General features: G+C 39.9%; 1 protein-coding gene across 1 annotated transcript; it reads left to right on the plus strand.

Annotated features, from left to right (window-relative positions):
• Positions 1 to 17327: 17327 nt before the first annotated feature.
• Positions 17328 to 21097, plus strand: LOC145443678 (low-density lipoprotein receptor-related protein 1B-like). Its single transcript, XM_080321615.1, has 2 exons — positions 17328 to 20464; positions 20639 to 21097. The coding sequence occupies exons 1-2, from the start codon at positions 20241 to 20243 to the stop codon at positions 20829 to 20831; spliced, it is 417 nt and encodes a 138-aa protein (XP_080177741.1). The 5' UTR covers positions 17328 to 20240; the 3' UTR covers positions 20832 to 21097.
• The last annotated feature ends 1048 nt before the right edge of the window (positions 21098 to 22145 follow it).

A 22145-nucleotide genomic window follows, 5' to 3' on the forward strand; every position in this document is an offset into this window, starting at 1 on the left:
ATTGCCTTGCGCACCCATAGCGTGATAAACCGAACTTCTGAGGGATTCGCCCCCACGAACCCCCTATCGTGATTTCGATGGTCAGCAAAGTTTGTGTGGCCTGGTCGCCCTAGGTACCAAAATTTTCTATAATGCATGGATGAATAGGTGGTAATTACATATATAAGTCGCGATAAACTGAGTGAGCTGTTGTATAGGAAGATAAAGGGCACGTAATTAATAATTAAACATATCCGGGCGTGCCCGCAAGTACAATTATTCGTTACCAGGGCCGTAACAGCACTTCGTCAGCCCCCCCCCCCCCCCAAACAAAAAACGTTGGTCCTGGGCCCCCATCGGGTGATAAACCAAGCTTCCGGGGGACTTCACTCCCAGACCCCCATTAAGCTGTCCTCTATTTGCTGAAAGTCTATTAGGTATCTACATTGGGTGTCCTGTCCAACCGTCCATATACTGAGGCAGCTATTCTCGCCTAGTCGCGCGAAGCGCGAAAAATTTCACTAATTAATGATTGAATTGGTCAATATCATCGGGAATTGCATGTAAATTGAGATTAATTTTTATCCTCTCTCTGCTCACGTAAACACATTTACCGGTAGAGCTGAGTGAGGTGCAATGTTCCCTCTAAGCTGCGCACGTGCGCAGTGCTGACACGGTCTCCGCGCACAGAAAATCTACGTTGCGCACAACAAATCCGAAGTTATGACCTTTTTTTAGTAGATACGCACTGTTGTCCAGGGGTCAGCGCAGTGAGTTGTTGAGTGTGCGCAGACTCATCAAAACTTAAAGCGAACATTGTGAGGTTTTTAGGAAACTGTAGGGCCCGTTACTAATAATTAAACATATTCGGGCGGGCGAACCCGTTGGTATGACTTCGTTGCATGATGTTATTTCGTGACCCCCTGTCTGCAATATCAAAAAATATAGAATCGCTCAACGGGGATATCGCCCAACAGGAATATCCCTGTCGCCCAATCGTACTAAACTAAAAGACGCACACGATTTCAGATAGGTATTTCTTCACAGACATACGTCTTCTGGGGTTCAGATTGCCAAGACAGGAACATTCGGTGTCAGTCATTTAGGCGCCCATGGACAATTATATGCATATATGGCTATATGTAACGAAGTTTTCGGTGTTAATTTGCTCTGAATACTCATTAAGGTTATGTCCTATCACCATATCATCTACTGCGAAGCCATTTTACTCCAGCGCCCCCCATACCGCCCCCCTGAGCCCAGCGCCCCTCATATCGCCCCCTGAGCGTTTCCGCCCCCCTTCAAAATCGCCAGCGCCCCCTGGGGGGCGCTGGGGGCAAGGTTAAGAACCACTGACCTAGAACTACCGAGTGACTTTTTTGACGCATTACAGTTTTTCTACCGCAAGGCATCGCAGTTTCATATTCTTGCAGAGATGGTCAAAGTAGCCAAGAAAGCTACTCAAGTTGAAGTAGAAGTAGCGACGAAAAAATCTACTCAAGTACGAGTAGAAGTACTTTTTCCATAAGTAACCTCAAACTACTTGAAGTAGAAGTAGAATTGACCGACTTAAAATCTACTCAAGTAAGTAAGTAGTTTTGAAAACAGTCGTAATTCGTTAGCTTGGGCTGTTAAAAGATGAAAATTGAGCTATGCTGATAGTACGTAGAGCTTGAATCGTATTGATGCATATCAGGAGGTGTCAAGTTTTGACAGAATAAGCATTATTTCGCATCATGAGATGCAAATTATAGTATTGATCTGAAAATGCGATACTAACCCTTTGTTTACTAGAAGACCCCGTTTTAGAGAATATCATGGCATGGCGACCTACCCCATATTATAAGGTCCCAAGTTTAGGCGAAGAGCAATACGGAGAAATTGGATCGGATGCGGTTTCAACACTTTGCGCGATTAGTATACTTTAATAGCAAATATTGTGGATCGTCAAATTTATGTTTGATGTAGCTTTATTTTCGGAAAATAGAGGCATCACTACACTTTCTTTTATGCTTCAGCATCTATGTTCTGCAGGGAACTGAACTGAAAGTAATTAGAACTTGAAGTATGATACTCGGAATTGAAAATGATATGTAATTGCTAGATTGCGAAACGGTAGTTTCAAACGTCATGGTGGGCCATATTTACTGTGATGAAATATTTGATTTGGGCGACAATGCGGTATGAGCGGAACCAAGCAATCCGGTACCTAAATTATATTCACTGATACTTTCGTGAAACCATATTTGTCACTCCATAACTACTGTGCGCAAAGCGCAACAACATTTCTGGGCTTTACTTGACTTTTATGAATATTAAATGCTGGTACTTCGCGAAAACAGCCCCGAAATTCCTCAGGCTATCTTTCGTATTGGGGTATTAAACTACTTCTACTTGACAAACTGAAAATAGCGAAAAGTAAGTAAGTAGATCACAAAATATTACGAAGTAGAAGTAGAAGTAGAGAAAATCAGATCTACTTGAGTAAGTACCAGAAGTAGACGAAAACTACTCGAGTACTTCCAAAAAGTAGAAGTACTTCGTTACTGACCACCTCTGTATTCTTGACACTGGCTATGTATCTGCCAAACGCAGAACAGTCGTTCGTAACAACAGAGCTTTGTTAATATCGACTTGGTCTAACTGTGTTAGCAACAACATCCATTGTAATAGAACGCAGTGTATCTTCCTCTTTCCGAGTCATCAAGTCTATGTAATATTATATTTCTGAAGCTCAGCGTGTTACAGGACATTACAATTGAAATGTACCACTAGACCAAGCCGCCATCTGTATTGGCCATAGTAATATGCTAGGGTGGTACTAGGGCGAAGGGCCTTTGCTCTAGTCTACGAGATGGATCTTCGGGGAGGGGGGGCTGAATCTGGTAAAATGAATGCATATGAGGAATGAGTGCATGAGTGCAACTTTTATTTGACATAAAGAGTAAAAAGGGTGTAGACTCAATAATGATAGTTTGGTTTTCATTTAATATATGTTTAAAATGCCAGAAAATAATTAGTGTAAAATGTCAGATGGTGGATGCTGGTACTATACCAAGTATTTGTACAAAGGCGTCTCCTATTTAGGCAAGGATAAGGCAGGACACCTCTTCTACAATCTATACAATTGCCAGGTATAGTAATGTAAAGAGTCTGATGAAGTCTGATCCATCTTGAAACAATGTTACATGAATGTGGCTGTATACGTCTGGTGAAGAAAAAGAATTCCTAGTTGACCCTATTGTCAAAAGTTGCTTGAAGCTACACAGGCCCAGAACGAAAGAAGCTGCTTCACGAAGACATACTTTTCAAGACTATCATCTCGTCGATAAGCGTAACGGCGAGATGTCAGTATCGAGATCGAAGTTGTACAAGTACACAATACACATATATATTGAGCCCACTTCAAGCGGAGGAAACTGTTTCCTTCAGAAACAACACAAGCAAGTGACGGGTAAATGTTATAACGAAAAAAAACAGGGGGATATTATTGACCAGGTTGTAAGGCAGTATTCTATAAGGGTACCAGCAAGTAAACGATGGTCCATGCATGTTTTCTTAGAATATGATCGATCTACTACTTGCCAAAAGGCCAATACTGTAAAATATGCAAATCGAGGATTAGTCGCTAGATTGCTTTATGCAAATCTTAGCTGATTAGCTTTGTGATATGTCAGCAAGAAACAAGAATGGTGATGTGACTAAAGCGGATGTGGAACCTACTCCAAATTTTTAAAAAACGTGCTCAAATACCAAATGCGCACCAGAACAACACTGATATGTTACACCAAAAAAACGGCGATTTGCTATACGTGCTCCACTAAATTATGTCTAAAATATTACAAGTAGCTGTAAGCGAAATAAACAATGGTTTCTGATGTCGTTTGTTGATCTTTGTGCTGATATTTAGCTCCCTTGAATGCATTTAATCAGAAAAAATTCAACATGCGATAAAAAAGCCACTTGATAGTTCTAGGTAGTTCGAAGTTCCGGGCGTTCTAGTGTTAAATAAAATTTAATTCTATTTTCTTTGGGGGATGGGGGATTCATATTGAAATCAAGGCATATAGCGAAATTAAATCGCACAAGGCGCGAAAAAAGTTTACAAGTTTGATAATTCTACCAGCAATATTACTTGATAACTTCAGTTTATTTACAAAATAATTTTGGGCCCTCGAGCTCGCACAAAGGCCCAGGGAAGACCAACGAATGTAAAGGGAATGAAATTGAGCTAGGAGAGACGTCGATAACAAAACACAGTCGATGTGTCAAAATCGAACACGTTAGGCCGATGTCGATGATGAATTAAGACACCGTACTCAATCATTTCGACATTGCATGTTCGTTTGAGCACACTGGTATATTGTGCATCGTATTTCACAATACGTTCGGAGCGGATTAAATGATGAAAGCATTGTTAATGCTGATTGCGAGCATGATGGCACCATGAATACCAAAATATAATCTTTTTCCAAACATGAATCATGATACTTTATTCTGATTTAGATGAATGACTTGCGTGATATGTCCTAACTTGTCCCAACTTAATCTTGTAAAGCCGGGCCGTCAAACATGCAACTTAGGGACCTCATTCTCACAACAAACGACCAGGGCAAACGCCGCATCACGTCTAAAACAACGGAGCATGAAAATGTGCTCTATTATATCGCCGTGGTGCGCCGGTTAGCGTCACTGTTACAATAGTGTAAAAATGTTTGCGAATAAAAATGTTGCTGGAACATAGGCCCGGCGATAGAGTCCCCAATATCATGTATAGGCCTGAAAATGAAGCACTGAACTTAGAAAAAATTCTATGTATATTGCGATATAAGTCTGACATCATTTGATCAAACAGTGTGAATCCGACCCGCTGCCCGAATTGAGTAGGACACTCCTGATGTAAAGTAATGGTCACGCACTGGAATCTTTGATATTGGATTTCTACATTCAAACTTGCGGGCATCTTTCGCGATAATCATTTAGAGCAGAAGCTTCCTTATACGAACACAAAACCACGAGCCTCTTTAGAATTTAAAATCAAATTAACAACTTTCAAGAACATATAGTTCATTTCCAAACTTCTCGTTCACCGCATCTACAAAACTAAGGAAATATTATCGTTATATATATGAAGGCTACTTTATAGGAATTTGTTAATTCCTGTCGCTAAACATAGGCATACTCACTCGAACCTCGACGAACACATTTGACATATTGAATACAATTTCATGAAAGCTATATTAAAAAATCTATGCATTGTTTCAATCAGGCGACTTATAACTTTCTTTTGTTCACTCGATTGGTAACATGGCAACAGTAATACGAGACGCCGCGTGGTTCGGATAAATCTGGGAGGACGATCTTGAAGAGAAGTCATTGAAAACCAATGACTTGTTTTATCTGGAAAATGATATCTGTCGCTTGATAAATATGGTGAAGTAGCTTACATAGGTCATCCTAGGGTCATAACACCAGCAAATGCCACCCGCCACACACAAGCAGACGATTTCATCGGGCCTCGAAGCAATTATGAGTAAATTGAAAAACTCTTGTATTATGTAGCACAATTCTAACTAAAGTTAACACTTTATAGGGAGAAATTCTTTCACGTATTTCACTTATCCCTCATGACAGCAAATGCCATACATGTTCAGTTGATACGCTACATTGTAATTAGGGTTGCATTTAAAAGAAAAATCTATTTAAAACAAACATGTTTCAAACGTGGCGCTTGTTTAAAACATGTTTTTTATTGTTTTTTGTTTGTTTGTTGTTAAGCCATGGCGTCACGAATATTCAATTGTGACGTCATAATGGATTTACATTGACAATTGAAAATATAGGGTAAATATTAGGGATGGTGTGAACCTCTTAAAGGGTCAGGTTCATGTGAACGCGAACCTTTTTGAAATGTTCTGTGTGAACGCGAACGTGAAGCTCATGACGTCACGTGACGTTATATTGCTAATTTCAACCCTACATTTCAGGGAAGTGATAGCCTATATTATTGTACACGATACCTAGCGACGACTAGGGTCACATAATGTAGGGCTACCATATTTTGGAAATCTGAAACGAGGACACTTTTTCAGAATTTTCAGACTTGCAAAACCGGAGGACAATTCTCAAAAAATGGTAACTTTCTCGCTCAGCGCGAAAAATGCAGTTGTTTCCTACACATTGTCAGGTGGTTGACTAAAAAAAAGGTCAGCTTTCTCGCTCAGCGCCCAAAATACAGTTTTTTCCTACACATTGTCGGGTGGCTGACATATAAAATCAATATTGACCCCGTACGCCTGCTAGATTTATTATATCAGACAACGATTTCAACTTCATTGAGCGGTTGAATAAGCATCATTCGCTGACTAGTAGTGCATTTCGCATTTGATGTTGTGTGATTGCGGGTCAAGCTCACTGCAGAGGGTCACTAAATCTTTTGTAACAATAAAGCAAGTAACAAATTTTGAGAATGTCAAGGTGCATGCTGGTTTAGAGTTGATATTTTCTGTTGCTAGCGCCATGTATACATATAGTGGCCCGCAGTTCAAATACAATAAATTTCAACCAAAGATGGTATAATGAAGTGAAAATTGTAATATATTATATTTTCTGTTGCTAGCACCATGTATACATATAGTGGCCCGCAGTTCAAATACAATAAATTTCAACCAAAGATGGTATAATGAAGTGAAAATTGTAATATATGAAAAAGGTGCACAGTGCAGACCTACCAAGGTTCGTTTGTGAACGCGAACCTCTAAATTTCAGAGGTTCACACACAGAACGCGAACGTGAACCTCACGTTCACTTCAAGTGACTTCATCCATAGTAAATATAGATCCTTTGATGAAATATCTACGTACTATAGCTTTTGATCCGACTATTTTTAGGTTTCCAACCGTCCCATATCGTATACGTCGGCTATATCGGGTGGTAATCGTCCGTAGGCTCATACAGCATATTTTTCGGAAAGGATTTACACAATTATGGCATAATTATACAACCTGAAAAAAAAAATTGAAGGCCTTTGTTTAAAACACTGTTTAAAACATGTTTCATACAAAGTGTTTTAAACAAACATTTGTTTTAAATGAAACCCTAATTGTAATAATCCTACATCAGTTCAGAGTTTCCGGACAAAATGGACCTTAAATTACTTATTCACTTAGCTGAAAACGCCAATGCGAAACCGTTGTGTGTAAGCTATATGGTGAATATATTACTCACAAAAATATATGATGAAAATATCTGTGGTCGCACCGTTGCAAAACTTCTGGATCAAAAAGGTACCCGGCACTCAAAGAATCCCGAATGATGATTTATACAAAATGACGCAAATTACAATGTCCGTGTGTACAATTAAATATCTTGTATTCCTCACAACGCATACGCAGGGTCAACGACTAACACAAAAATGGCATAGAAGTATGCCAACTTATATCGTCGTTACAGTTTTGTGTTAGTAGTTTATAAATGTATTCAATCGGCCAATCTACTTATCTTTGCCAATTTCGTTAGTATGCGAATTATGGTGCTGCTAGAATATAGATCCTCCTATCAGTGATATTATGTATAAGCCTGATAATAACCTATTCCAGCGAATAACGCAAGGTATTGTAAAAGGGGTGATAGCGCAGTTGTGAGCTTCAACGCCATTTACGCCGACAGCCCGGACTCGACTCTCAGCGTCGATGGTTTTCTGGGCTAGGGGGGACCGGGGACAATTGTAATACTTTTGTATTTTCTAACATTATGTGTTTTATTCATGAAATGTCAATTCCAAAGTTTTATATAAAGAAGCCAACAACTCGACATTTAATATAAAAACTACAATGGAACTCAATCAACAATAAATCATGGAAATTTGGGGTCGCTAAATGCGGGGCAATTATGCCAGTGTTATTTATCACTAAGCACAAACGCAATTAACAACGAAAACGGAAGCATAAATTGTATTATTGCATTAGACTAGAGTAAGAGAACTTTGAACGCTTCCAGGCTACGCCCCATCGCATTTTTGGCATCTGAATACAGCCTTCTTCATGAGCCCAAAGTGTACAAGAAAAACATTCATTCCACCATCTCCCTACACATATTCGGACTCTTCTACCAAGGTGCTGTTGTTTAGCGTGCATAATGAGTTCGGCATACGGTCACCTGCGAAGGTAAGAAACCGATCTGACTAAAATATCCTGGCTGAATAGGCCGATGATGGTGTAGCAAAACGAGGACACAACATTCTGTGGCGTCAAAGCTATAATGACATTTTTCTGTTCTGTACAAAATTAAAATAAATTATTCACACCAAATGACAAAATATATGTGGGCCATGCTCAGAGTTAGAGGATAAGGATTCCGTCATAGGCAAGTTCTTAAATGATCATTGAAGTCGATACACCAAAAGTCGATCAACATGAGAAAGGGTGGCCGTTCCAACTGATGAGAGAGAGAGAGAGAGAGTCTTTATTTTCATCGAACCAAAATACATAACAAACGGCAGTGATGGTGGTACAGAAAATATGCGTGCACAGTATTCGGTATTAGATAGGAATGATCGATAAGACCGTGAAGGTCATCTAGTCTGATCACACCAGCATCAAACAGGTACACTTGACTCAGAACAGTCTGGCTGTAAAAAAATGTTTAGTTACGAAAGGAAAATAGAAAAAAATTAAACAATGGTAGCAAATGATCAATGAAGCAATGTCTGGGCGAGGTAGGGCAACAGTGTTAGTGTAACGACAAGAGGTGATCAAGTAACAAATTATTCCACGCCAGAGAATATTTACTCAAATGTCCAATACTTTTTCAAATTATTCAGGTATCTTAGGAGAGATGACTACCGCATGCGCACCCAAAATAGGAAGGCGATTTCTCCACCCTACTAGCGGTGAGGTCGATTGTTACAATTGCCCCGAGTAACATTTGTCCCCGGTCTTCCCTACCTTTTCCCCGTGGACAAGAGAAAGACCGCAGAACGTATACTCATAAAGAAAGTGTATGGAAAGAGCGATAATGCAGCGTCTAAAACAGTGGTTCTCAACCATTTTTGTGTTCGCGGACCCCTATTGGACTGTCACGGACCCCGCGGACCCCCGGAAGTTTTAGGTAAAATTTAGCTCAATTATCGTGCAATCGTCATCCGTCCTATGCCAATAATAACTGTAGGCTAGTGATAAACAGCAACAACATAACTTTTCCTGAAAGTTACATCATACTATTTATGTAGAAATTATGATGACTTCTATTATTTAGAAGCGAATTCTGCAACTGCATTTCTTAAAATACGTGGTCATGTCTTTAAAATATCCGCCCGCGATTTGATATGAAAATATATTGTCGAAAATACATTTCCACAAAGATAGGTGGTGGCTAATATAATAACATCGTGCAACGCTTCCGACGACAGATTTGGTTATGATTGCAACAAATATGGCACCAAAATTGCCAAACAAATATTTTTAATGATCATAGTGTAGGTATAACGTCAAGACTGGTAACTGGATCATTTCTATCTAGCGGCTCATCCTGAAGTTATTGTGGAAAAAAGATTATGTATATCACAGGATAAAATGGATTTTTGTAAAAATTTCGAAGTCACCGTGATTGACCCTGCTAATTCAGCTTTTTCTGTTTCCACAATCCCCAACAAAACATCTCTAACCAGCAAAATATTTGTATCAGGGGGCTATTGGCAATTTAGCAATAAAAATGAATCTGTATAGCAGAATATTTCATCTCAGACGGTATTCTGTTAATGTGAGGTTTGGAATGTTACATTAGTAATGAACCGAAACTGCCTAGTGATGCTCCTAATTACAAAAAATACAAATTACGTTATCAACTATATTGTAAATTTAAAGGCTTCGCGCACCCCCGCTTGAGAACCACTGGTGCAAAACGACCGGAGAATAAAGAATAACGGCGAAAAACCTGTGACACCAGGTATTAGGCCGACGTGGATGCGTCAGCGTAGCCACGGGGGCCAAAGGGCGACGTCCTCCCAATATGATTTCGAAAATGAGCATAAAGTGGAGGATTTTTAGCGGTTGTATTAAACCTGAAATTTTTTCTTCGCGTTACACGATATATAGATTGTCCGTAGATTTTACAATTGATCAGTAACTACCTCCTGATAGGTAAAATTGAAAATCAAGCCCGAATAAAAATACGTATGATGTAGCCTACAGACTTGGATCTAATGGTTTTCGCGTGTTCTGCCTGCGGCTGTGGGACTATAAGGCACAAGCTTTTCTACGCCAAAATACGCACCAACGCAGATAACGTTTTAGCCGGCACAAAGGGCGATGCCATAATCATCCCCGATGATAGAACATTGGTCATAGATCTCGCCGGATGATTCTGTCCTTGCCATTTGAGTATCTATGGGATGGGGTATATTACCTAATAAAAATTTTACCTCCCCCCCCAACCAACTAAAAAATTATGGTTACGCCCTTGGGTAGATGCCAGATTAAGAGACCGCAACTGGTCCACTCTGCACCCGCCTATAACTGTTCATTACATTGCATTGTGTATTGTGTATCGCATTGTACCTTGTGTGCGTCCTCATCGGATTAAAATATAATCTGGAGGTAATATTTTGATATGATTTAACGGGTCATGCCAACAAGTGATCAAAAGATTTGAATCCGTCTCTCGACTCGAGTTAAATTTGACACCGCCCGATCGCGACACTGCTTTGTTTAGCACGATGTGGAAACTGTAATATTAAACATAATAAAGGTCATCAATCTTGTCGCCGTCGGATATCAGTTTCCTTTTGTCAAAATCAGTTGTATGGCAAAGCTATAGCATTCTTTTAACCGCAACCTGACCGAATGACTTTGAGTGACTCCCTAAGCATAACGAAACAAAAACAATTCCGTGTTAAATTACACAATTTGTTGAATGATACATTCATTGTGAAATAGCTAAGTAGCCTATACAATGTGATTGTGGAAAACCAAAAATGAATCGTGAGCCTCTATCCACATCCTGCACCATGTTGCGTTTTTCTACGTTTACAATTTAAATGAGATGATCACAGTTCCATTCGTAGTCTCGATATGCAAATCTAATCTTTATCGTGTATGATATCATGATGGCATGTCCTAATTGAAATTCAGAGGTCAACCGGGTCGACGATTCCTTCTTGAAAAGTCAACTTCTTGAAAATCATTTCAACGACAAAGAATGCTCTTGAAAAACACACGGAAATGCCATGCACTGTAAATGAAAATGGTGTGTTTTCGCAATTCACACCCTAGTGGAGGGCGTGTTTTTAGTCATCACACCTCTTGGGTACTAAATTGGTCATTTACACTTTTTTAGGGGTCTGTGGAGGGGCCACAGCCAACCTTTCCCCGTGGGGATAGTTGTGACTACAGATCACCCATCTGTAGGCACTCCCCTCTGGTAATAGGGCTTCTAAGTGTCATAAGAACAGGAATAACTCATCGTTACTTCGGTTCGTCTTTTTGTCTATGATTTGATACTGCAAAACTTTATTTGAATCACCAGTGTGAGATGTTTCATTTGCACAGCAGTTTGATAGCTATTCGTCCCAATAAACTTGCATTGTATAATCCTTGGTTATCACTTTTTCGAGTCCAATCTGGTGAAACCGTGGAGGCTTCATAATTCTATACATCTTAAAGAATTTCAATGTTGAGTTTTAATTAGATTATGGTAAAGTTCAGACAATTACGGGATTATTCACAGACGTGAATCACCAATGTCGTTAGAGCACTCGGTTTGAATTTATGAGAAGTCGGGTTCAAGATAATTACGTATGTCTTGAATAAATGAATCGCGCTTAGAAGCAGAGCGAATCCCACAATCCTATCCGGGTCGGGTTCAGGCACTGTCTACACGGCCCGAATCCAAATCTGAAATATAGCTATGTATATATTTCAAACAATCAATTAGACTCTCAAGCGTGCGCTACTCAGGCGGTTTGGTGTTAAGACTTCTCCACTTTTATTGAATCCAAATGACTTATTATCAGATTTGATTGAATCTATGATAGAGACAATTTGAATGAATTGAATAAATTTTACGACTCTGGCGACAGCGTCACAGATAGGAATGCGTCCGGCGATGCAACCCAAACCGGCACACCGCGCGAGTTCTCAAGACCGCGAAGAGCCTAACGAGAGCTTTGCAGGACATAAACTAAATCAGCGATCAGCAGAAACCATTCGCGAAGCCGGACACACATACAAAGCAACTGACCTCCACCCAAACACATGAAAACGGCCCCACGACTAATATTGTATGGACATGTGCTTTTCACATTGTCCATGACAAATCGTGAACAAACAGTTGGTGCACCCGGGATTTGAATCCGGTACATCTCGGTCCCAAAACGAGTAACTCTATTCACTCTAGAACGGGGATCTCAAACTCAAATAGCGTCGCGGGCCGGATTCAAGCCTTCCAATCGCTCGCGGGCCGGACCATTCAACTGATTCCAAAATGTTACCTCGTACTCTTGCTTTCGACTTGAATACCTTGAAAGCATATATAGATAATAGGGATTTCGAAGTCGCAACACCTTTTTTCGCGAACAATGGGATCGGCAAAATGCGATGATTGTCTGGTTGTATACAGTCAAGAACTGTCAAAACAGTGGCGGTAACGGCGATGTAAGTTGGCATATTCTATGCTCCCTTTGATTTAGTTGTAATTTGGCGTTAGCTCTGCATATGCGTTGTGAGGAATACAAGATATTTAATTCGAAACGCGGGCGTTTAAATTTTTTTAATATTTATTTAATTATATATTTGTGGAACTAACATATTTTCCATGTAAACTGCATATAACGGTTCCACATTGGCGTTTTCGCTTCTGTGAATAATTACGTTTTGGTCTAAATTTGTATGAAACTCCTAACATAGTTTTCACTTTTTCCCTTCTGAAAATCGGATGTCAAGTTCACCGACTTGTCACTAGTGATAACTAGAGTGAAACCACAGCGCCGTAGTCGAGCAGTTATGATGGGGCCTATATGAACTTTCACTCAAAACTCCTACACCACGGTCCACATAATACACCGAGTCCGTAGTAAGTCTAATCGAAATAAGGATGAGCAATGAGCAAGGCCGATAGGTATAGGGAATGCTAAATACTAATCAGCACTTGCGACATAGTTGTTCTCAAACTTACAACCAATATCCCTCGACGGTATCCTGGAATTTTTCAAATAACCCACGGCACATTAAAAAAAAACACAAAGCAACAGAGTATGGCAGTAGTCGGAAACCCCTGGCACGCGTGCCACAACTGACAAGCGAGATCATTTTTCCTGGCACGCCAAATGTATTGACGCACACGAAATGTTAGTAGCATATTTGTTGTAAAAGTGAAACAAGTGTTTTCAAAATGAAAAGAAAATCGAAGGTGACCAAAAAGGATTCATGAAGCGAGCAACATATTGCCCGCGGGCCGGATCTGGCCCACGATGAGATTTTGAGCGACCTGCAGACATGTTTCATTTCTTATAGATGATAATGTGGCCCGGGGGTCTACATTCATTTTCGAGCAAACGTTTTCGACCATGAACAAAACAAAGCTGATTTCCAATATAACTGACGTTTACGTGCAGTCTTTACTATACGGGTTTCTACATCTGACATACCGCCAGAGTGCAAAGAGCTTGTTGACAACTTTGATCGACCACAGATGTCTCATTGACTTCGACAGATATTAAAGTACATTACGTTGATAAACTCATGAAATGCTGATTTTAGTCTCTATGCTTTAAACTTAAAGTTCACATCCAATACGAGTTATTCATTGTAATGGTGGATAATACGCGAATAAAGTATCGATTCAGGAATCCGGCCCGCCAAGTGCTTCATTTTCCCATATCCGCCAGCGGAGTCGAGAAGTTGCCCACCCCTGAAGTAAAGTCTTCTAGGTATTTTTTATTTATCTTGAATATGTTCTCAGCGCTTTGCGTGATTTAGTGGATCCGGATTTCTCGATTTCAACGTGGCGGTGATAAAACCTTGAAATAAAATATTCGTCGCATGTTGGCCAAAACGTTAGATAGCGATATGTACTGGCGTCAAATGACCGGTGCTGAATATCTCTGTAGCTGCACACTGACCCGCAACACACAAATAAGATGATTCCAATGTAATCGGAGCCACGAAAATAGTTACGCGATCCCTGGTGCTTTGCAGACAAACCTAGTGTCGGATCAACCTTGGTGTGACAGCAAACCGAGATCTATGATACAGGGGTGGGCACATTTGATCAAGTGATCAAGCAATAACGTCGTGACAACTTTGGTGCACGTGTCAACAATTGGCTATAGTACCAAACACAGTGGACTTGGAAACGACCAAAGCCGCTATAACGCATTGATCATCGAGATCCCTACTTTGAGAACCACTGGCGTAACAGATGCCATTGTCGGCTTAAGATAAGCAGTGGAGGGGATTCCTTGCTTGAAACGATAAATATGACAAAATTAAAAAATGTTTGCCATGCCAGGTGGTAATATTTTACCATTGACTTTTTTTGGCACGCTGCATACGAACGGTGGCCTATACCCCATGTGGTATGGTATCAATGTGACGGGCGTAGCCGATTCTTTGCGACCAGTCCGGCTCTAATTGCTTAGCAGCAAAAATCAAACGGTATTGATTCCGAACTAGGGATGGTGTGAACCTCTGAAAGGTTCAGGTTCGTGTGAACGCGAACCTTTTTGAAAGGTTCTGTGTGAACGCGAACGTGAACCTCATGACGTCACGCGACGTCATATTACCAATTCCAACCCTACATTTCAATGAAGTGATATGTACACGATACCTAGCGACGGCTCGGGCCACATAATGCCACAATACTGAAGTACATGTTGACGTCTCAAACGTCGCCAAATGTTTCAACTGAAGCAATCAAATGATAAAATAATCCCATAAAATCAATATCTGCCGTCGATTTGCCAACAATTTCAACGAGGACTTGCAAGGGAATATAAGGTTTCGCCTTAACGGTCTAGGGCAGACCGGACAATGTATTCGGCATCTGAGTGTTGCTACGTTGTTATTGAGCAGAGTGTATAACGGGTTTTACCCCATTAACAAGTTACACAGCAGTAGCCAACACCTCAATGACACTGATTCAGTTTTTATGATATAATAAACATATGAAATCGAGATGAACCTCGCACGCTTTTTAGATTGTTTACATCAGACAACGATATCAATTCCATTGATTAGTTGAATAAGCACCACTCGCTGACTACCTACACTTGTCTACTTACCCCAACCCAATAGCAACCTAACTAAGAGATCTATCGACTACTCGGGACCTATCATCTGGAATGCATTACCATCACATATCCGTGAATTGCCTTATAATAGATTCAAAAAAGCCCTACTTGATCACCTCTTGTCGTTACACTAACACTGTTGCCCTACCTCGCCCAGACATTGCTTCATTGATCATTTGCTACCATTGTTTAATTTTTTTTCTATTTTCCTTTCGTAACTAAACATTTTTTTACAGCCAGACTGTTCTGAGTCAAGTGTACCTGTTTGATGCTGGTGTGATCAGACTAGATGACCTTCACGGTCTTATCGATCATTCCTATATAATACCGAATACTGTGCACGCATATTTTCTGTACCACCATCACTGCCGTTTGTTATGTATTTTGGTTCGATGAAAATAAAGACTCTCTCTCTCTCTCTCTCTTGTAGAGTAATTCGCTCTTGATGTTGTGTGATTGCGAGTCAAGCTCACAGCAGAGAGTCACTAAATATTAACAAACAGAAAGCTGGATATTTCGAGCAAACTTTAGGAACAAAGCTGGTAAATTCTCTGAGATTGGCAAGATGCATGTTCGTTTAGTGTTGATTTTTTATGCTACCAGCGCCCATGCATAGAGTGGCCCGCAGTTGAAATACAATAAATTTCAACCAAAGATGTTATAATGACGTGAAAATTATAATATATGAAAAAGGTTCACAGTGCAGAACCTACCAAGGTTCGTTTGTGAACGTGAACCTCTAAATATCCGAGGTTCACACACAGAACGCGAACGTGAACCTCACGTTCACACCATCCCTATTCCGAACCGATGAACGGATATAGAGGTAAAGATACACGAAAGAAGGCGCTGTATCGCTCACATATACGTCGAGCTGTTAAACTACGTAATTGCATAGCCTTAGTTTTTAGTTACCAGCCAAAATAAAGAATAAAGAAACGAATTGATAAGAGGCAATACATTACCCATTTATAAATCGATATGATTCCATTCAAGCCTGCGCCAATGGTTGAGGACAATATAAACTATATTTGACTTCAATTTCAATAAAACAATCAGTTTGGTTAAGGTAAGAACAGAGAACAGAAATAGACATTTTGCTATTCTATTACTTTACCACTAGAGTTAGGACAACGTAAGCTTTAAACTCAGATCACTTCGTTTGCGGTCAATATTGTGAGAGAACAATCGAGGCTCGGTGAAACGCACGGTCATTGAATGATTAGTCGCTCTCATGGGTTACACCAGCATTTCACGAACAATCCGAACATATGCAAGATAGAGTGATTTTTATCGACACCGATTACTTGATGACTTGAAATTGACTCGAGAATTTTGCTCCTAGTCACGAGTCAATCCACATTTCTGATACGCCGAGTCAAGGCAAGTCAAGTCATTTTTGCAAAGTGACTCAAGTCAAGTCAAGTCATACGAAAAGGGTGACTGAAGTCTGACTCGAGTCAAGTCATGACTCAGGGTTTCACTAGGGATCAAGACACACACTCGAAGTATACATACGATTTATGATGACACGCCAGGCTTGGCCATCATTGGCTGCAGGCAATTAGGCCCGTTCGGCAGTCGAATTTTCACTGTTGCGGTGACACCTCATGTGCAGTGGGGTATACGCGTGGGAGGTTGGGGTTCGAGTGATGGTTTGACGGTTTTGATACCTGGGATGGTTTGATATGTATCCAATGAAATTATACAGAATGTACAACTGACTAATTTATTCATATTGAAATAAGCTCTTCAGAATTGATAAAAGAGTGAAACTGAAAAACAACTAGAAATATTTCTCTATGCGTATATTATTTTAACAATTTGAAAAAGTGGTATATCGATTCAGACTAACATTCACCAACATTGTATATATCTGACTGCTACATACGTTTTACTTAGCGTGTGTTTGAAACTCACATCCTAGTGCAAGTTGAAGCCGGAAATGCCAGTTTTAATCTAGCTAAGCAACGCGGCGCCGGTGGAAGTTATACCCCGTCTGCCACGAGTCATAGCTAAGTAACGCATTCAGACAAGAGTAGAGGCTCGTTGCTGTCACACCGGCATATTGTTTTTACCCACGCTGGAAATATAGAAATTTCAACATATTCGTCTATGAAGAGATTCATAAGTAGTCCTTCATTCCAATTAGTGGACAGGACATAGGCAGTGTAATGACTCGAGTCGCAATGTTTCGTTCACTCGAGTTCAGTCACTTCGTGTGTTGACAGGATTTGGACTCGAGTTATTGGGCATTACTATGCCCCGACATATGACTCAAGACATTTTCTGTCACTTGATTCAAGTCTCGTGTATCAAGACCGATACTTTAAGAATAGTGTCAGCTACTGTCCATTATTTGTTTGAAAAAAACACGTTAAGAGTAAAAAATTATTAGTTTGAATGAGAAACCTTCGATGTCACCCGATAGTTTCAAAAAAGTGAGTTTAACTCGACTTCAACCTCATAATGAACGGTGAACAATATGAACTGTACGCTAGACTCTTACTCAAGTCTCAACACGATGACTCGTACTCGACCCTCTGCTCAAAGACTCGGGCTCGAACTTTGACTCGGAAGTGAATTGAAGATGACTCGACTTTACTCATGTCAAAACTATAAAAGTTCGATTGACTTGTGACTCGGAACCTAGTGATATGGCTACAACCCTGCTTATAGACTATACTATAATAATGTACATATTATAGGTCCAGTACTTTTAAAGAGCTTCTTGGAGGTACAGAACTACAATATACAATTGAATAGTATATTCATATTGAAATGAACGCGAATTTTGTCGGCCGACGCTCGTCAGGGGTAGTCGTCAGCAACTAGTAGAGAATTTGAAAGAACATTGTATATCAACAATCGTATCACATAATGGGGACGGCGTGTCTTGTATGTCATATAAACTTATTGCATGGAAGAGTGTGTATTAACATCCAAAATGTGGTACAAGACAATAGAACCGACCTCAGAATTCCGAAACGAGTTCTATAGGGACGTCGATCGAATATTCCACCGCGTTGTTCAGCGACTGAACAGCATTTCCCTATTTCTGTGTTTAAATTTAGAACCAAATTTAGCGAATGACCATTATCAATCGGCGTTTTCCTTTCTCTGTATGTGTATATATTCAAACCCTATAGTTTAGTTCTTTTGGCTATTGCGCGGGAGAGACGGTGCTGATTGATGCATGGCTTAAAGCAGTGGTTCTCAACCTTTTTGACCTCGCGGCACCCTTGAAAATGAAAAATAGTTCGCGGCCCACTTGGTACTGAACTGAATTGTTGTTGGCTTACAGCACCCGAAACTATATCGGGGCATGTGAATTAGGCTTCTGATTGCAGTATCTTTATAACAATTAGCCTACTGGCCTAAGTAATCGGGTTTGTTCGCGACAATGGATGTGTCGTTGGGGAAGACAGTCCTGCCAATGAGAAATGTTACAATAGTCTATAAAATCGTCAATTTTAATTCTCGAAAATTAATCAAATTCAAATTAGTCAATTTTATTTACTCGAAAATTGGAAAGAAACGTATCATACGAATTAACGTTGAGTTAATGAGGGACCTACCACACATATTTTAGTCGTTATTATTTGATTCCTAGTTTATCTAAATTACTTTTCCCAAACACCTTTGAAAGTAGGCGTTTTCATTACTACTCCAGAAAAATGAGAGGTGATAACCTGATAACTTTGAAAGTATTGATGATTTGAAAAGAATAATTTGATTTCCCTACTTAATGCCCCATAAATATGAAGTGGCATAAATAAGATGAACCAAGCAAAATGCTATTACGTATTTGGATAATTGACGTCGATTTGCTAGGTATAAGCATTCGGAGTCTATCGTCGCGAGCCTTTCGGTATATATTTGGAATATCACTGGTCAGCTGAGCTCTGTGCTTGGGGAATTTTGTCGCCTCACAGGCAGAGGAAAATCAATTGAAAAACCGCAGAGGTTTTTCCAATCATCAAATATTGGAATTACACACACGTCAGACTAAACGGGATTGAAAACTGATTTCATTAGACGCCTTTTCTTCATATCCTCCCAGGCCGCATATTTCCATGTTGCCACATTACACCCGCGTGGCGCATAGGTCGAAGGTCCCCGTGTTACTGAAAATAATAGTAGGCTCGGACTCAGCGTCTTAGCTCACACTTTTTGGTTGTATTTCATATCTCAAGAATTGACTTATTGTTGCCTGGAATTTGATAATGTGACATTTTAATACGTGAATATTAAACCCCACAACGGTCATTATGCCTAAAATATTTATATCCCAAGTACTAGACCCAGACCCCGCTTAACCTGCTCCACGCATGCTTATACACCCACGGGCCGCTGCAGTTTAAGATACTAGGGTCAATGAAGGTCTCGATAAATTGATGCCTTTACTAATTTGCCAAAAACTTCCAGGTACCTATTTATGGTACGAACATCACTAACCGATAATTAAAGAGATGAGTATGGTTGGACACTCGGTGGCATTTCCCTCACCGATAATCTCCATCTTCATGATGACGATTTGTGCGAATTGTATCTCGGGTGAATTATTTTAACAAGAATTTACGATGTGACTCTAGATATTTTGATGACAAGGTCTATGGTTCACATGCTGTCGCGTCCGAAAACGAATACTGAAGTAGGCTAATTGATAAATTGGCTCTGAAGTATGAATATCCCTTCGCAACGGGTATATTGAGACGCCCAAATGGTAGTAGCCTATTTCTTGATATTTACCTAAACCGTTGAAAATTCACTGTTACTATTCTAATACGGATAAAGAATAAATCAAACAATATAACAGCAACATAACAAAGCAGGCGACTGTCATTGGGTCACTTTAGAAATGCGCCTCGTGTACTGCAAGGCTTTTTATGTGGCGAAATGAGCAATAGAGAAAACAATATCACAGCAGCACGTGTCAACCTGGGGTATCCTTAATTCGTCGCATTCTGATGAAATGAAGTATTTACTGTCTGTAGACATTTTGACAGATTTCTGTGTAAGTTTAATTTTTCTGGAAGACGGGGGGGGGGTAACATATGTACTTGACACTTATTTTACCAAACGTATAGGTTATGCGGGCGACGAAGAAAACTACAACTGTACGGACGTCCCATTCCAATGTTCAAATGGAGAAAATATATCGATGAGCGAATATTGTGACGGCGAAGTCGACTGCGGGTAGGATGAGTTTTCATTGCTTGACATCAAGGGAAAGTGCTAAAGCACTGTATGCGCATATGCGGTCGCATCATCTTACAAATATGCATGATCATTTTCATGAAATACATCCGGCGTAAACACGACTTCGTGACTTCGTACATAATTTGTACTGTGGATGTTGTCATTTTTCAGAGACGGGTCCGACGAATTGTATCGCAGCTTTTCGAAAGACTATTCGTTGGAAGTTTCGTTCTGCCGGAAACAAGGCAAAGATCACGTGGAATATATTTGCGAGCTGCCCGCGCCATCGCAGCTGTACAAGGGAAAGTGCTGCGAGGCAGGTATTATGCGGGGAATGCTGTTGAGAACAAAGGAGGAAAACTAGAAGATTTCCTGCTTTTCCAATTGAGATTAGAATGATAGCTACACAGTATGGTTGTTCAAAAATACCTTTTTTCGGATTCCGGGGATTCACTGATTAAATTGTTGGGTTGCCTAAAAATCGGTGCACACCAAATTTGGCTCGATTCCAACTGGTAAATGTCAACTCATATGAGTTTGAAAATTTTGTATTTATTATATGTTAAATTACATTTTCAACTATCACTGTCAACCCCATGAAATTGTTTCAATATTTTAAAAAAATACGCCCCTTAACAATGTTCGCTAACTTTCAACCAGTGAAAGCGAAGTTATTATAGTTGAAAAATTTTGAATTCGTCAAAAGATACTGGACGGTGGGTAATCCCATATCTTAGCTTCTACAGGTTGGAATTGCATCAAATTTGTTTTGCATCGTTTTTGTAGACAACTCAACAATTTCATGGGGTTGGCAGTAAAATTCGAAAAAGGAATTTTCAATTTTTTCATATTAAATTCAAAATTTTCAAAGTCCTGTGCGTCCATATCTACCATCGAGCCAAATTCAGTGTGAAGCGTTCTTTTAGGCATCCTAACAATATCAGTCAATGCTAGGAATCCGCAAAATTTTTGAACAACCGTACTACGCATTCTTTCCAAATTAGATTAGAATTGGCATTACTAAACCAGTAAAAACTTGAAAATTGAATAAAATTCCGAATTGGTTAGAAATGCAACAGAAATCAACATCAGTTCACATCAAGTTAGAGACCATTTTCATAAGCGCGAGAATTGCAATCAGACAGGCAGAGTATATGACTCGTTTCGCACAGTTCTCCTGTAGCATTTTCGGTAAACCCGGAAATTATATTATAAGTGGAACGAGAACATGGAAACATTTCAAAAATTAAATTAGAAATAAATTACCGGCATTTCGCTCTATTTTGACAACTATATTTGCCTATAGTTGTCCCAGCCTGGTTACAAAATTACAGCCGTTTTGTCATAAGTAAATCTGCAATGCGGAAAAGATTACTTTCAATGTGCCCATAGAGGAAAGTGTGTCAGCATGGCGTGGTTTTGCGACGGCGAAGACAATTGTGGGTACGGATCTTATTTCGATTCTCGGACTTATAGCAATTCCTTTCCATGCCCTCGCCCAGGGTTGTGACCTAGCACAAGGTTCCGAGTGACAAATCAATTTTACTTTTATAGCTTTGACTCGAGTCTAATCGAGTCATTTTCAATTTACCACTGAGTCAATTCCAATACGGGGAACAACGGGTCGAGTCCGAGTCAGAGAGTGGAGACTCGAGTCCGAGTTCAAGTGATAGCGTTC

The sequence above is a fragment of the Botryllus schlosseri genome, chromosome 7, assembly GCF_051294905.1.
Source record: "Botryllus schlosseri isolate E-star chromosome 7, Bs_hap1, whole genome shotgun sequence".
Lineage (NCBI taxonomy): Eukaryota > Metazoa > Chordata > Ascidiacea > Stolidobranchia > Styelidae > Botryllus > Botryllus schlosseri.

Excerpts from the sequence above, each read along its gene's own strand:
- LOC145443678 (XM_080321615.1), top strand. The coding sequence starts at position 20,241 with ATGAAGTATTTACTGTCTGTAGACATTTTGACAGATTTCTGTGTAAGT. Across the intron at positions 20,465-20,638 it reads GACGGCGAAGTCGACTGCGG|AGACGGGTCCGACGAATTGT; the intron begins GTAGGATGAGTT and ends GTCATTTTTCAG.